General features: G+C 36.1%; 1 protein-coding gene and 1 non-coding gene across 3 annotated transcripts in view; one reads left to right on the forward strand and one right to left on the reverse strand.

Moving 5' to 3' along the window:
• Scp2 (sterol carrier protein 2) overlaps positions 1–15,368 on the reverse strand; it is a 130,494-nt gene that overhangs the window by 96,989 nt on the left and 18,137 nt on the right. For both annotated transcript variants that reach the window (XM_047539372.1, XM_047539373.1), the window contains exons 4-5: positions 8,119–8,250; positions 5,504–5,568 (exon numbers count right to left, since the gene is read on the reverse strand). In XM_047539372.1, the coding sequence (XP_047395328.1) occupies positions 5,504–5,568; positions 8,119–8,250 (197 nt within the window). The remainder of the gene's footprint in view (positions 1–5,503; positions 5,569–8,118; positions 8,251–15,368) is intronic.
• On the forward strand, positions 7,494–7,599 carry LOC124968180 (U6 spliceosomal RNA). Its single transcript, XR_007105644.1, has one exon. It is a non-coding gene; the product is annotated as a U6 spliceosomal RNA (small nuclear RNA).

Here is a 15,368-nt window from a genome sequence, read left to right on the forward strand (position 1 = left end):
CACTTGGGAGTACATTGATCTGGTCTGTCCAGACAAAACTCTAACTGAAAGTACTTCTCATTCTGTTCCATCTTAGACAGGGAGAAGGGAAACTAGAAAACTATTTTAACAAGCTTCAATTTTAGGTCACTCCAGCTGGCAGTTCAGTGAGCAACACAGAAAGAGCAAGAATCTAAAACACCCCACCCCTTGTTCTAAGGGGTACATAGTCCAAGAAATAGGAAAGACAGTCAGACAAAGGCAGTGATCATTCCTCCTTAGTTTTGACCACCTTAGTGGAGACAATTCCTTCATTTTTCATTACAAATCTGTTTTTCTCTTTGTGTGTGTGTGTGTGTTCTTGCTGTGCTGATTGGTTCATGAATATAAGTATGTGTGTGTGTTTCTTTTTTCTCATTTTTTGCATGTTTTATAATTGCTATTTTTGTTTTCTTTTTTTGCTTTTTATTTTTTGTTTTTCTTATTTCTCTTTCTCTCCTTCTCCCTCTAATAGCCACATTCTCCTGTTCTCTTTCTCTCTCCACTTTGTTCCTTTTATTTTGCTCTTCCATCTTTATAACCATCACTTCCTACATCTCTTTGGATTTCTGTCTCTTCACACTTTGAATACTTAAACTTTATTTTACCTTCATATCACATTTTATTTTATCTTAACAGACTGTATTTTTTACCATCTTTTAGAACTATTTGGTTTATATAATTCCTGTTCCCACCATTCATATTATTGCAGTTAGTGCTACAGATGGAACAGTTGGTTGACACCTGCTGTTTACTGTCAAATCTAATTCATGGCTATTTATTTTATTTTATTTTTATTTTTTGCTGTTGGCAATTGCTGGCACCACCATTCCTGGTTTTGTGGTAGTCAGTGCTATAGATGTTATAGTAGGCACCAGGTATTTGTTTTAATGCTGTATATTGTTTGCTTCTGTTGTTGCTAATGTTTGTTTTTCCCTTTTCTGTGACATACTGGGAATCTACCAGGACACTACAAGTTCAAAGGATAGAGATTCTGTTGCTGAGCTAAACCTAGGAAAGAGATAGTTCATCTTGCTCCATACACAAACTAACCACACTCAAGTTTCTTTGTTTCTGGGGTTTTGTTTGTTTGTTTGTTTGTTTGTTGTGTTTTGTTTTGCAATGACAGGGATCAAACACAGGGCCTCACACACGCCAGGTACTCTACCACTGAGGCACAGCCCCAGTCCCCACACTCAAACTTCAATGGTACTTTAATACAAAGAATGGAAGAAACAAAACCCCAAACTAAGTCAAGCCCCAATTAGTAATGGCAAGGATGGGGGTTCTCAGGTCTACTCAAGGACAGCCATTCCCACAGCAAAAAAAGAGAGATTAACACAAAGACTATGGACACCACACCTCCAAGAGACCTTAATCTAGATCACCCCCCATGCCTCTTTAGAATATATGAGAAGAGCAATCACAGAGGGTATGCCCCACATACCATTCTGTATAAAATACAACTATCAGATTGACAAGAAGGACCCCACTCTTTTGAGACCTACAGGGAAAGTGGAATCCTCAAGCTCTAACACAATAGACACTGTATCAAACACATTCATCACCACCAAAGAGCTAACGGGAAAACTATACTACTAAACCCATTTGGAAATATATTGAAAAATTAACAACAACCTGATATCCCAGAACACTTTGCTGTGTCATAAAAAGGCCCCCACATAAGAATGGAAGAGAAAACATCTGAACAGATGCATAAATCCAACACAGGAATACATAAAATATGAAAAAACAAGATAATATAATACCTCATAAGTCACCAGCAACCAACTCCAAAGATATTAAAGTGAATGAAATACCATACAAAGAATTCAAAAGAATGATCATGAAAATTATGAATGAATTCAAGAGAACACAGAAAACAATTCAATAAATTAAGGAAGTCAGTATAGTATATAAATGAGAACTTCAATATGAAGATAGAGATGATGAAGAAGAAATAAATACTGAAAATGAAAGACACAACAAGTCATATAGGATGTTCAATTGAAAGTTTCTCTAAATAGCCCAGGCTAAATAAAGAAGAATCTCTGAGTTTCAAGATAAAGAGGTCAGTTTTGAACATTCAAACACTATTGAAGAAAAAATAAGTAACTATAACCACAATATACAAGAACTCTGGGATATTAAGAGACCAAATTTAAAAATCATTAGAATCAAAAATGGTTGTGAGAGGCAGGTTAAAGTCATAAATAACCTCTTTCAGAAAATAAAAACAAAAATTTCCAAAGCTTGAGAATGAGATGGACATTCAGATACAGGATACATTCAGAACCTCAAATAGACAAGATCACAAAAACAACCTCCCCAAGACACATTATAATTAAAATGCCAAACGTATAAAACAAGGGTATAATTTTTAAAGCCTCAAGAGAAAAACATCAGGTCAGATTTAAAGGCAAGTCAATCAGAATTATTTCCAATTTCTTGGCATGAATTCTAAAGTCCACGTGGGCTTGGAATAATGTGTTCCAAGTCCCAAAAGAAAATAATTGTAAATCTAGGTTACTGTATCCAACAAAACTAGCAAAAGAATAAATTAAAATGTTCCAAGATAAGCAGAAACTAATGACTATTAAGCCAGCACTACAGAAAATACTTTCTGAAATACTACACACAGAAGGGAAAAAACAAAAACAAAAAAACCTCAGAGCTCACAAAGGAACAAATCTCATTTGAAGAGTAGCTAAGCAAATGAGAAACAGGGCCAAATTAAGCATTAGAAATAAATCAAGATGGCAGAAATTAATAAACATCTCTATAATAATATTGAATACAAATGGTCTCAATTCTCCAGTTAAAAGACATAGAATGGATTTAAAAACCAGATCTAACTATATGCTGTTTGCAGGAGACTTGCCTTATAGGCAAAGACAGACGCAGGTTGGAGGTTGAAGACTGAAAGTGAAAGTATGGAAATTGATGTAATATGCAAATGGAGCCCCCAAAGCAAACTTCAAGCCAAAATTAATCAGAAGAGACAAAAAAGACCACTTCATACTAGTAAAGGGATCAATTCAACAAGAAGATATAACAATGGTAAATATTGTTATTGTTACAAAAAATACTGTTACAAAAAACACAAGACTCATGTAGGCCCTAATACAACAATTCTTGTTGATTTCAACACATCCGTGTCAATGATAGATAAGTCACCCAGACAGACTCAGTAAAAGACTCGTTAGACCTAAAAAATATATAAATCAAATTAATTTAACAGGCATCTATAGAATATTTCATCCAACAGCCAAATTCACTTTCTTCTAGCTGCTCATGGATCCTTCTCTAAAACAGAAAATATCTTAGGCCACAAAACAACTCTTAGCAAATTAAATATATATTGTATATATAATAGTTGTATATATTATATACAAGTGCCAATATATATATGTATATTTGTTGCATCAACACCACAAAAAAAACCCTATAGGAACTATACAAACTCATGGAGATTGTACAATACACTTTCAAATGATGGATGAGGGAAGAAATCAGGGGAAAAATTTAAAAATTCTTAGACTCAAACAAGAATAGTGATATAATATACCAGAACCTCTGAATTCTATGAAGGCAGTTCTAAAAGGAAAGTTTATAGAAATGAGTACTTACCTATTAAAACCAGAAAGACCCAAAATAAACAACCTAATGATGCATCTTGAGGTCCTTGAAAAACAAGACCAATTCCAGGTACAGTGGCACATGCCTATAATCCAGGTGACTTGGGAGACTAAGGCAAGATGATCTCAAGTTCAAGATCAGCCTCAGCAACTTAGCAAGGCCCTAAACAACTCAGTGAGACCCTGTCTAAAAATAAAAATATAAAAAGGGTTGGGAATGTAGCTCAGTGGTAAAGTGCCCCAAGGTTCAAAGCACACTACCAATAAATAAATAAATAAATAAATAAATAAATAAATAAATAAAATTCCAAAGCCAGTAAAAGGAAGGAAACAATTAAGATCAGGATTAAAATCAATGAAATAGAAAATAAATAATACAAATGATCAATGAGACAAAGAGTTGGAGCTTTGAAAAGATGAATAAGATTGATAAACCCTTAGCCAAACTAACCAAAAGAAAGAAAAAAAAAGACCCAAATTCATAAAATTAGAGGTGAAAAAGGAGAAATCACCACAGACATCAGAGAAATACAGAAGATCAAAGGTACTACTTTGAAAACTTATAGTTCAGTAAATTGGAAAACCCAGAAGAAATGGATATACTTCTAGATACATATGACCTCTCAAAATTGAATCAAGAGGACACAGAAAACCTAAACAGATCAATAACTAGCATGAGCTAAATAAAAAATAAATAAAAAGCCTTCCAACAAATAAAAGCCCAGGACCGAAGAGATTCTCAGCTGAATTCTACCAGAACTTTAAAGAAGAACTAATACCAATGTTATTCAAATTATTCCATGAAATAGAAAGGGGTGGAACTTTAACTTTCCAAATTGATTCTATGAAACCACTATCATCCTGATACCAAAATGAGATAAGAACACATCAAGGAAAGAAAGCAACAGATCAAAATCCCTGATGAACTTAGATGCAAAAATCCCTAATAAAATATTAGCAAATCATATTCAACAATATTAAGATTATATATACTGACCAAGTTTGTTTTATTCCATAGTGCAAAGATAGTTTAACATATGCAAATAAATAAATGTAATTCACCACATCAATAGAATTAGAGACAAAAATCACCTAGTCTTCTCAATAATTGCAGAGAAAACTCAAATTTTTTTCAAAAGAAAACTCAAAACTTTTTTTTTTTTTTTTTTGCAGTGCTGGGGATTGAACCCAGGGCCTTGTGCTTGCAAGGCAAGCACTCTACCAACTGGCTATCTCCCCAGCCCCACACTTTTCTTTTTTTTTTTTTTTGGCACTGGGGATTGAACTCAGAGATGTTTAAGCATGGAGTCCTATCTCCGGCACTTTATTATTATTTTTTTTTTTTTTCATTTTGAGATAGGGTCTCACTAAATTGCTCAGGGCCTCACTAAATTGCTGAGGCTGGCCTGAAACCTATGAATCTCCTGTCTCAGTCTCAGCCTCCCAAGTCACTGGGATTACAAGCATGTGCCACTAAACCCAGTCAGAAGTCCCATGTTTTATTACCTCTTTCCAATTTGTTGAATGGAATTCATCTGTTGAATGAATGACTTTCAATTAAATGGATACACCAACCTCAAATTCAATAATTTGACCCCTTTGAACACCAGTTTCATCATTGCTTAAAAAAGAGCTTGAACTAGATAACTTAAGATTCTTCACTGTTCTAAAATACCAAGATTTATGTGTACATATATGGTATCATCTTTCAGCTTTTGGGTTGTATCACTTATTAAATAACTATGAAAAAATATGTTTTATATTTCTTACTAAGAGACTATATATGATAGATGGGCAAAGTTTTCTCATAAAAACAAAGTTTTCTCAAAATAACAAGTGAGACTCACTTTTGTTTCAAGACCTCCCTTACACATCTTCTCAAAGCCAAGAGCCAAGGCACAATCTGCCATACCTTAAAGAAAAATGTAATTATTTTGAAAATTCAATTTCCAGATACCCAACAAAATAACATTAAATATAACAATTTATAAAAAATGCAAAAACATATAATTCCACAAAATTCTTAATAAGTGAAAAATTACATAGAAAATTCTTACATGCTTCTAGATAAGAAGAAAAATTACTCAAAAAGAAATTCTAATTCTTCCCCTTGTGTCTCAATATGCTAATAAAAATTCTGATCAGCAGGCATGGTGGTGCACACTCGTAATGCAGATACTCAGGAACCTAAGGCAAGAGGATCACAAGTTCCAAGCCAGCTGGGCAACCTAGAGAGACTCTGCCATAAGATAAACATAAAAGTTAGGGATGTAGTTCAGCAGTAGAGCACTTGACTAGCATGTGCAAGGATGTGAGTTCTATCCCAGCATCACACACAAAAGAAAGAAAATAATTGATTAATGTGGAAATACGTTTCAATGAAAAACAAATAAAAAAAACTAATCCTGAATTTTTCAAAGGTGTTAAATTGAAATTTTAATTAAAAATTTAAAAGACTCAAAATCAAAATCTTAAAAGAATTGTCTTTTGAGGGAGGGGACATCTAAAAATAATGTTAAAGTTCAACTGAAAAGCAAAACATGACAAAATTGCCAAATTTTTTCTTTAAAAAATAGAAGGTAAAGCCAGAGAGCATACCTATAATCCCAGTTACTCAAGGAGGCTGAGGCAAGAGCATTGCAAATTTGAGGTAAGCCTCCTGAGTAACAGGGATTACAGGCATGTGTAACCACACCTGACTTTGTGTATGATTTGTGTGTGTGTGTGTGTGTGTGTGTGTGTGTGTGTCCATCCATATGTTCTCAGTTCTCATGGATACACATCATATTCTACATTTCCAAATATTCTAGTCTTTTATTAAGCTCTCTATTCTGTTCCACCAACTCGATCGTTGATTATGCTCTACTACTCGGTGTTTTAATTCGTGGAGTTTTTAATCTTACTGTTTGATAAAACTAGTGTCTCTTGTTCCCCTTCCTTGTTATTTTTCTTTCTTTTGCTTTACATTTATTTATTTATTCATTCTTTTTTTCTTTCTTTCTTGGCAGTACTGGGGCTTGAATCCAGAGCCTCACACATGCCTCTCACACACCAAGCAAGTGCTCTGCCACTGAGCTATGTCCCCAGCCCTTCTTATTTTGAGAAAGGGCCTCTGTAAGTTGTGTACAAATTTTGAAATTTTTTATAGCAATGTTATCCATAACAGCAAAAAAAATACAGAAACAACAATGTCCACTAACTGATAAAGTAATAGATAAAATATGGTATAACCATATAAAAGAATATTATTTGGCCATAAAAAAGGAATGAAATGCTGACATATTCTATAACATGAATTAAAACATTATGCTATGTGAAAGAAGCCACAAAAGGCCATGTATTATATGATTCTGTTCATATAAAAGTTCAGAATAGGTTCATCAACAGAGATAAAGTGGAATAGTGTTTGCAAGAGGCTGAGGGGAAAGGGAAATGAGGAAATGAGGAATAAATGCTAATGGGTACAGGGTTTCTTTCATTTATTTTTCTCTGTTCTAAGGACTGAACCCAGGCCCTTGCACATGCAAGACAAGCACTTTAACTTGTCCCCAACCCTTTTTATTTTTTATTTTGAGACAGGGTCTTGCCAAATTGCCCAAGCTTGCCTCCAATTTTCAATCCTCCTCTCATCTTCCCAAGTACCTGGGATTACAAATGTACAGCACTACACCCATCTCAGGCATTTTTTTGAGTGATAATGTTCTAAAATTAGATAGTGATGATGGTTGCACAATTCTATGAATAGAATAAAAAACACTGAATTGTATGATTCAAAGGGTGAATTTTATGGTATGCAAATAATATCTTAATAAAGCTTTTTTAAAGAAATACATTACAGTGCTCACTTTGGCAGCACATATATTAAAATTGGAATGATACAGAGAAGATTAGCATGGCCCCTGCGCAAAGATGACATGCAAATTCTGAAGCATTCCATATTTTTTAACACAAAATTTAATGGTCTGTTAATTAAAGGATAGCATTTCTAAGATATTTTAAATATTAGGTCAGTTGGTGGTTTTCAATAGGTAGGTAGATAGGTTTTAAAACTATATGAATATGGAAAAATGACTTAGTACCAGTGTTTGTAACATGTGTTGTAAGTTTTGATCTCTTGATAATTATTTTTGTCTCTACATAAAAATTCGAATTATTTGGATAATTGAATTTTTGCTCTTTAGAAGTCTTACAATGGAGCTAAGACTCTGTTTTGAGGGAACTCTATTCATTATATATACCAGTCATCTGTTTTGTCCTAATAGTTTTAACTTAGATTTATTGCAGTTAAGCCATAAATGTCAAATGTGTAAACTTGTTTTGATTAAAGAATTTTTCCATCAAAAAAAGAAATATATTATAAAGCAAGTATAATATGGAGAAATGATTATAATATGGAGAAATAATTAACTGTGCAATAATCTCACACTTATTCAAGTACACTAGACAAATAAGCACTTCTTACCTCCCTGAATCAGTTGCCGTGCCATAAACAAAGCGGTTGAACCAGTGGAACAGTTATTGTTGACATTGATTATAGGAATTCCAGTCAGTCCCAAACTGTGATAGATAGCCCTCTGCCCACAGGTAGAATCACCTATACAGAAAAACAAATTAAATTTTTAATACCTACAATACAGAAATCATGGAGCTGCAATATAACATAATACACTGCCTTGTGTTCTTTCAGTATTATGCCTTTTCCTAGCATACAATGTGGGCAGCACGTATACATTATTGACATCTGTTAAAGTTGAATTGTGAGGTGTTCTCCAAAAGCTTATGAAAGTGGTAAAATGATTGGGTTACGAAGAATCTTAACCTATCCTATGTGTTAATCCACTGGATAGTAACTGTAGGCAGGTAGGGAATGGCTGGAGGAGGTGGGTCCTTGGGGGCATGTTTGGGGTATATATTTTGTCCTTTTTGAGTGGAGTGTGTGCACACTCGCTCTCTACCTCTGACTCTCTCTCCCCCTGACTCTCTCTCCCCCTCTCTCCCCAACCTGCTTCTTGGTGGCCATGTCCAGCCCTGATTTCCTCTGCCACATTATTCAACCATGATGTTCTGCCTCACCTCAAGCCCCAAGGAATGGAGATAACTATCTATGGGCTGAGACTTCTGAAACCATGCCGCTCAAATAAACTTTTTATCCTCTAATTGTTCTTGTCAGATCTTTTGGTCACAGTAGTGAAATATCTGCCTTAAATAACATGTTATTCAGAAACAGTTATAGCATTAAGCATCATATACTCTTCAAAAATGAAAAATTGTCAAAACAAAGAGCATGTGTACACTTTCTTTATACAATACAAAAGAGGGAAAATAGAGAAATGACTAGATAGTAGTTGACAATTTAATCTGAGTAGGGGTATGTAACAAAGAAAGAAATATTTCAAGAATACTTGACTATCAGATATAATTTTGCTCTTTTAGTGCTGGGGATTGAACTCAGGGCCTCATACATATTAGGCAAGCACTCTAACACAGAGCTATATTCTCAGTGCTCATTATTATTTTATTTTGAGGCAGGGTCTCACTAAGTTGCCCAAGGTGAACTCCAATTATCCTTCCTTGGCCTCCTGAGTAGCTGGAATTACAGGCATGCACCACCACACCTAGCTTTGCATATAAATTTTTAAAACGATACCAACTGATTGAAGGTCGTTATTTTTAACATTTCATATATATATACACTCCACAACTTAAACCAGGTGTGGCAGCATATACCTCTAGTCACAACTACTTGGAAATCTGAGACAAGAGGATTATTTGATCCCATGAGTTTAAGACCAGACCAGCCTGGGCAATACAGTGAGACCCGGTCTCAAAAAACTTTCACAACTTCAAAAGTCTGAAAGAACCTATGTACAAGGGCATTCCAAAAAAAATGTGATCCATATTGAACACACATGTGACTTCTTCTCCCAAGTGACATAACTACCAAGGCAGAAATGCTGGAGCAATAAGATGAGAACATCTGAAAGTAGACTCTCCAGGAATCTTCACAGAAACAGCAAGGTTCAAGAACGTCCTTTTCAGAACATACATTTTGTACTCCTTTGAACCAGTAAGTTTCCCTCCCAGGATTCCCTTGTGTCTTGAGATCTCAAGGATATAAACAACAGGCACCAAAATTTATCTGCAGTGATATTTTCTATTAATATTTACAGTATTTTCATAACAACTAGAAATTTGAAGTTACCTTAAATGTCAAGAACAAGGTATCATTACTATCATTAAATAAGCTTCAGTAGATCTCCAAGACTATAGCCCATGTAATCATTAAAAATGCTGTGGAAGATCTGGAAGAATAAGAAACCCAGAATAGCTAAAGCAATCCTTAGCAGGAAGAATAAAACAGGGGGTATTGCAATACCAGAACTTCAACTATACTACAAAGCAATAGTAACAAAAACGGCATGGTTGCTCCTCCGGTGGCGGGCTCCTTTCACAGCCAGCTTCTCCGAGCAGGCTGCCCAGTGGGGGCCTTTCTGCACAAAGCCAGCTCTGGGTCCCAGAGCCAGCGGCGAGCTCCAGCCTGCAGGCAGCTGCAGGGACCAGGGCAGGGCAGCCAGGGACTTCCCCAAGCAGCCCTGCTCCCTCCGACAGCAGGCTCCTTCCACGGGGCGATCCAGAATGGTGGACTAGAGGGTGACTGCATCTCCTATCGCTCCAGAACCCAGGATTCGAGAGGGGGAGGCATTGAGAGACTCGGACTAACATAGAGCCACGGGGTGAGTCTCCCCCACTAGGTGAAGCTCGGCAGGTCTGGACAGGGGCAGCTTCTCAGAGCAGGGCAGGGCAGCTGGAGTCTTCCCCAGGCAGGCCTGCTCCCTCTGGCGGCGAGCTCCTTCCACAGCCAGTTTCTCGGAGCAGGCCGCCCAGTGAGAGCCTTTCTGCACAGAGCCAGCTCCAAGTCCAGGAGCCAGCAGTGAGCTCCAGCCCGCAGGCAGCCTCTGGAACCAGGGCAGGGCAGCCAGGGACTTCCCCAAGCAGCCCTGCTCCCTCCAGCAGCAGGCTCCTTCCACAGCCAGCTTCTCAGAACAGACAGCCCAGTGAGAGCCTTTCCGCACAGAGCCAGCTGCAAGCCCTGGAACCAGTAGCAGGCTAGGGGCAGCTTTCTTCAGAAGCACTGCATTATCAAGTTCCTCCAAGACTTCAGGCTACTGAAGGCTGGGGGGTGATATACTGGAAATCTACAGGGACACTATAAGCCAATAGAGGAAATCTGCAATATCTCAGAGTCCCACTGATATCTGACCAATATGAGAAAACAAGGGAAGAAAATGTCCCAAACAAACCTAGATACTATCAATAAAACCCAATGACAGCACAGCAGAAGAAATGTCAGAAAGGGAGTTCAGAAAGTACATAATTAAAACAATCAGGGAAGCAAACGAGATGAAGGAGCAAATGCAGGCATTGAAGGAGGAGATAAAAGAGCAAATGCAGGCATTAAATGATCGCACCAACAGTTAAAAGAGCAAATACGGGAAGCAAGAGATCATTTCAATAAAGAGTTAGAGATACTGAAAAAAAAAACAAACAGAAATCCTTGAAATGAAGGAAACAATAAACCAAGTTAAAAACTCCATAGAAAACATAACCAATAGGATAGAACACCTGGAAGACAGAACCTCAGACATTGAAGACAAAATATTTAACCTTGAAAACAAAGTTGAACAAACAGAGAACATGGTAAGAAATCATGAACAGCATCTACAAGAATTATGGGATATCATGAAAAGGCCAAATTTAAGAATTATTGGGATTGAGGAAGGCTTAGAGAAACAAACCAAAGGAATGAACAATCTATTCAATGAAATAAAATCAGAAAATTTCCCAAATATAAAGAATGAAATGGAAAACCAAGTACAAGAGGCTTATAGGACTCCAAATATACAAAATTACAACAGACCCACACCAAGGCACCTTATTATGAAAGTACCTAACATACAAAATAAAGACAGAATTTTAAAGGCCGTGAGAGAAAAGAATCAAATTACATTCAGGGGAAAACCAATAAGAATATCAGCAGATTTTTCAATCCAGACCCTAAAAGCTAGAAGGGCCTGGAACAACATTTACCAAGCCCTGAAAGAAAACGGATGCCAACCAAGAATCTTATACCCAGCAAAACTTACTTTCAGATTTGACAACGAAATAAGATCCTTCCATGATAAACAAAAGCTAAAGGAATTTACAAAAGAAAGCCAGCATTACAGAACATTCTCAGCAAAATATTCCATGAGGAAGAGATAAAAAACAACAATGCAAATCAGCAACGGGAGGAACTAGCCTAAAGGAATAGCCAAATAAAGGAGAAACCAAATCATGTCAAAAAACAAAAATGAGTCAAATGACTGGGAATACAAATAATATCACAATAATAACCCTGAATGTTAATGGCCTGAACTCATCAATCAAAAGACATGGAGTGGCAGGTTGGATTAAAAAGAAAAATCCAACAATATGCTGCCTGCAAGAGACTCATCTCATAGAAAGAGATACCTATAGACTAAAGGTGAAAGGATGGGAAAAAACATACCATGCACATGGACACAGCAAAAAAGCTGGAGTATCCATCCTCATATCAGATAATGTGGACTTCAAGCCAAAACTAGTCAGACGGGATAAAGAAGGACATTACATACTGCTTAAGGGAAGCATAAATCAGCAAGACATAACAATCATAAATATCTATGCTCCGAACATTGGCTCATCCGTGTACATCAAACAAATCCTTCTTAATTCCAGAAATCAAATAGACCACAGCACAATAATACTAGGCGATTTTAACACACCTCTCTCACCATTGGATAGTTCTTCCAAACAAAAATTGAATAAAGAAACCATAGATCTCAATAACACAATCAACAATTTAGACTTAACGGACACATATAGAATATACCATCCAACAAAGAACGAATATACTTTCTTCTCAGCAGCACATGGATCCGTCTCTAAAATAGACCATATTTTATGCCACAAAGCTACTGTCAGCAAATACAAGAAGATAGAGATACTACCTTGTATTCTATCGGATCATAATGGATTGAAATTAGAAATAAATGACAGAATAAAAAACAGAAACTTATCCAATATCTGGAGATTAAATAATACACTATTATATGATGAAGGGATAACAGAAGACATCAGGAGGGAAATAAAAAAATTCTTAGAAGTAAACGAGAACAAAGACACATCATATCAAAATCTCTGGGACACTATGAAAGCAGTACTTAGAGGAAGATTTATTTCATGGGGCGCATTCAACAAAAGAAGAAGAAATCAACAAATAAACGACTTAACACTACAGCTCAAAGCCCTAGAAAAAGAAGAGCAGACCAACACCAAAAGTAGTAGAAGACAGGAAATACCATGTACAAACAGAGAAATAACATGTATCCCATTTGTTTACAATAAAATAATAAAAAAAAAGAAGACAGGAAATAGTTAAAATCAGAGCCAAAATCAATGAAATTGAAACAAAAGAAACAATCAGAAAAATTAATAATTGGTTCTTTGAAAAAATAAACAAAATTGATAAACCCTTAGCCACACTAACAAAGAGAAAGAGGGAGAAAACTCAAATTACTAAAATTTGGAATGAACAAGGAAATATCACAACAGACACGAGTGAAATACAAAACATAATTAGAAGCTATTTTGAAAATCTATATTCCAACAAAACAAAACCTTGAAGACATCAACAAGTTTCTAGAGACATATGAATTACCTAAACTGAACGAGGAGAATATACACAACTTAAATAAATCAATTTCAAGCAATGAAATAGAAGAGGTCATCAAAAGCCTACCAACAAAGAAAAGTCCGGGTTCTCAGCCGAGTTCTACAAAACCTTTAAAGAAGAGCTCATTCCAATACTCCTCAAAGTATTCCATGAAATAGAAGAGGAGGGAACCCTCCCAAACTCATTCTAGGAAGCCAATATCACCCTGATACCTAAACCAGACAGCGACACATCGAGGAAAGAAAATTTCAGACCAATATCCTTAATGAACATTGACGCAAAAATTCTCAACAAAATTTTAGCAAATAAACTTTTGGTAAACTTTTGGTACCAAAATAGACAGGTAGATCAATGGTACAGAATAGAGGACACAGACACAAACCCAAATAAATACAATTTTCTCATACTAGACAAAGGGGCCAAAAATATGCAATGGAGAAAAGATAGCCTCTTCAACAAATGGTGCTGGGAAAACTAGAAAACCATATGCAACAGAATGAAATTAAACCTCTATCTCTCACCCTGCACAAAAATCAACTCACAATGGATCAAGGACCTTGAAATCAGACCAGAGACCCTGCATCTTATAGAAGAAAAAGTAGGTCCAAATCTTCAACTTGTTGGCTTAGGATCAGATTTCCTTAACAGGACTCCCATAGCACAAGAAATAAAAGCAAGAATCAACAACTGGGATAGATTCAAACTAAAAAGCTTTCTCTCAGCAAAGGAAACTATCAGCAATGTGAAGAGAGAGCCTACAGAGTGGGAGAATATCTTTGCCACTCATACTTCAGATAGAGCACTAATTTCCAGAATATATAAAGAACTCAAAAAACTCTACACAAAGAATACAAATAATCCAATCAACAAATGGGCTAAGGAAATGAAAAGACACTTCACAGAAGAAGATGTATAAGCAATCAACAGATATATGAAAAAATGTTCAACATCTCTAGTAATAAGTGAAATGCAAATCAAAACTACACTAAGATTCCATCTCACCCCAATTAGAATGGCGATTATCAAGAATACAAGCAACAATAGGTGTTGGAGAGGATGTGGGGAGAAAGGTACACTCATACATTGCTGGTGGGGCTGCAAATTAGTGCAGCCACTCTGGAAAGCAGTGTGGAGATTCCTTAGAAAACCTGGAATGGACCCACCATTTGACCCAGCTATCCCACTCCTTGGCCTATACCCAAAGGATTTAAAATCAGCATATTACAGAGATACAGCCATATCAATGTTCATAGCTGCTCAGTTCACAATAGCCAGATTGTGGAACCAACCTAGATGTCCTTCAATTGATGAATGGATAAAGAAACTGTGGTATATATATATACAATGGAATATTACTCAGCTATAAAGAAAAATAAAATTATGGCATTTGCAGGCAAATGGATGAAATTGGAGAATATCACGCTAAGTGAGATAAGCCAATCTCAAAAAACCAAAGGATGAATGATCTCGCCGATAAGCGGATGATGACACATATTGGGGGGTGGGAGGGGGGCAAAACTGGAGGAAGGAGGGACTGTATAGAGGGAAAAGAGGGGTGGGAGGGGTGGGGGGGAAGGAAAAAATAATAGAATGAATCAAACATCATTACCCTATGTAAATGTATGATTAGGCAAATGGTATGCTGTTACTCCATGTACAAACAGAAACAACATGTATCCCATTTGTTTACAATAAAAATAAATTAGAATTTTTAAAAATGCTGTGGAAGTAAGGGGAAGATACTCGTCAAAGGGCACAAGCTTTCAGTTATAAGATGAACAAGTTCTAGGGATCTAATGTACAGCATGGGTGGTGATGGATAAGCTAATTTGATTATGATAATCAGTATACAATGTACACAGATATCAGATCATTATTTTATACACCTTAAATATATTTAATATTTGCTTAACAATTAAATACTTTTTAAAAAATACAGAACATCCTAAATATCCATT

The sequence above is a fragment of the Sciurus carolinensis genome, chromosome 1 (genome assembly GCF_902686445.1).
Source record: "Sciurus carolinensis chromosome 1, mSciCar1.2, whole genome shotgun sequence".
Lineage (NCBI taxonomy): Eukaryota > Metazoa > Chordata > Mammalia > Rodentia > Sciuridae > Sciurus > Sciurus carolinensis.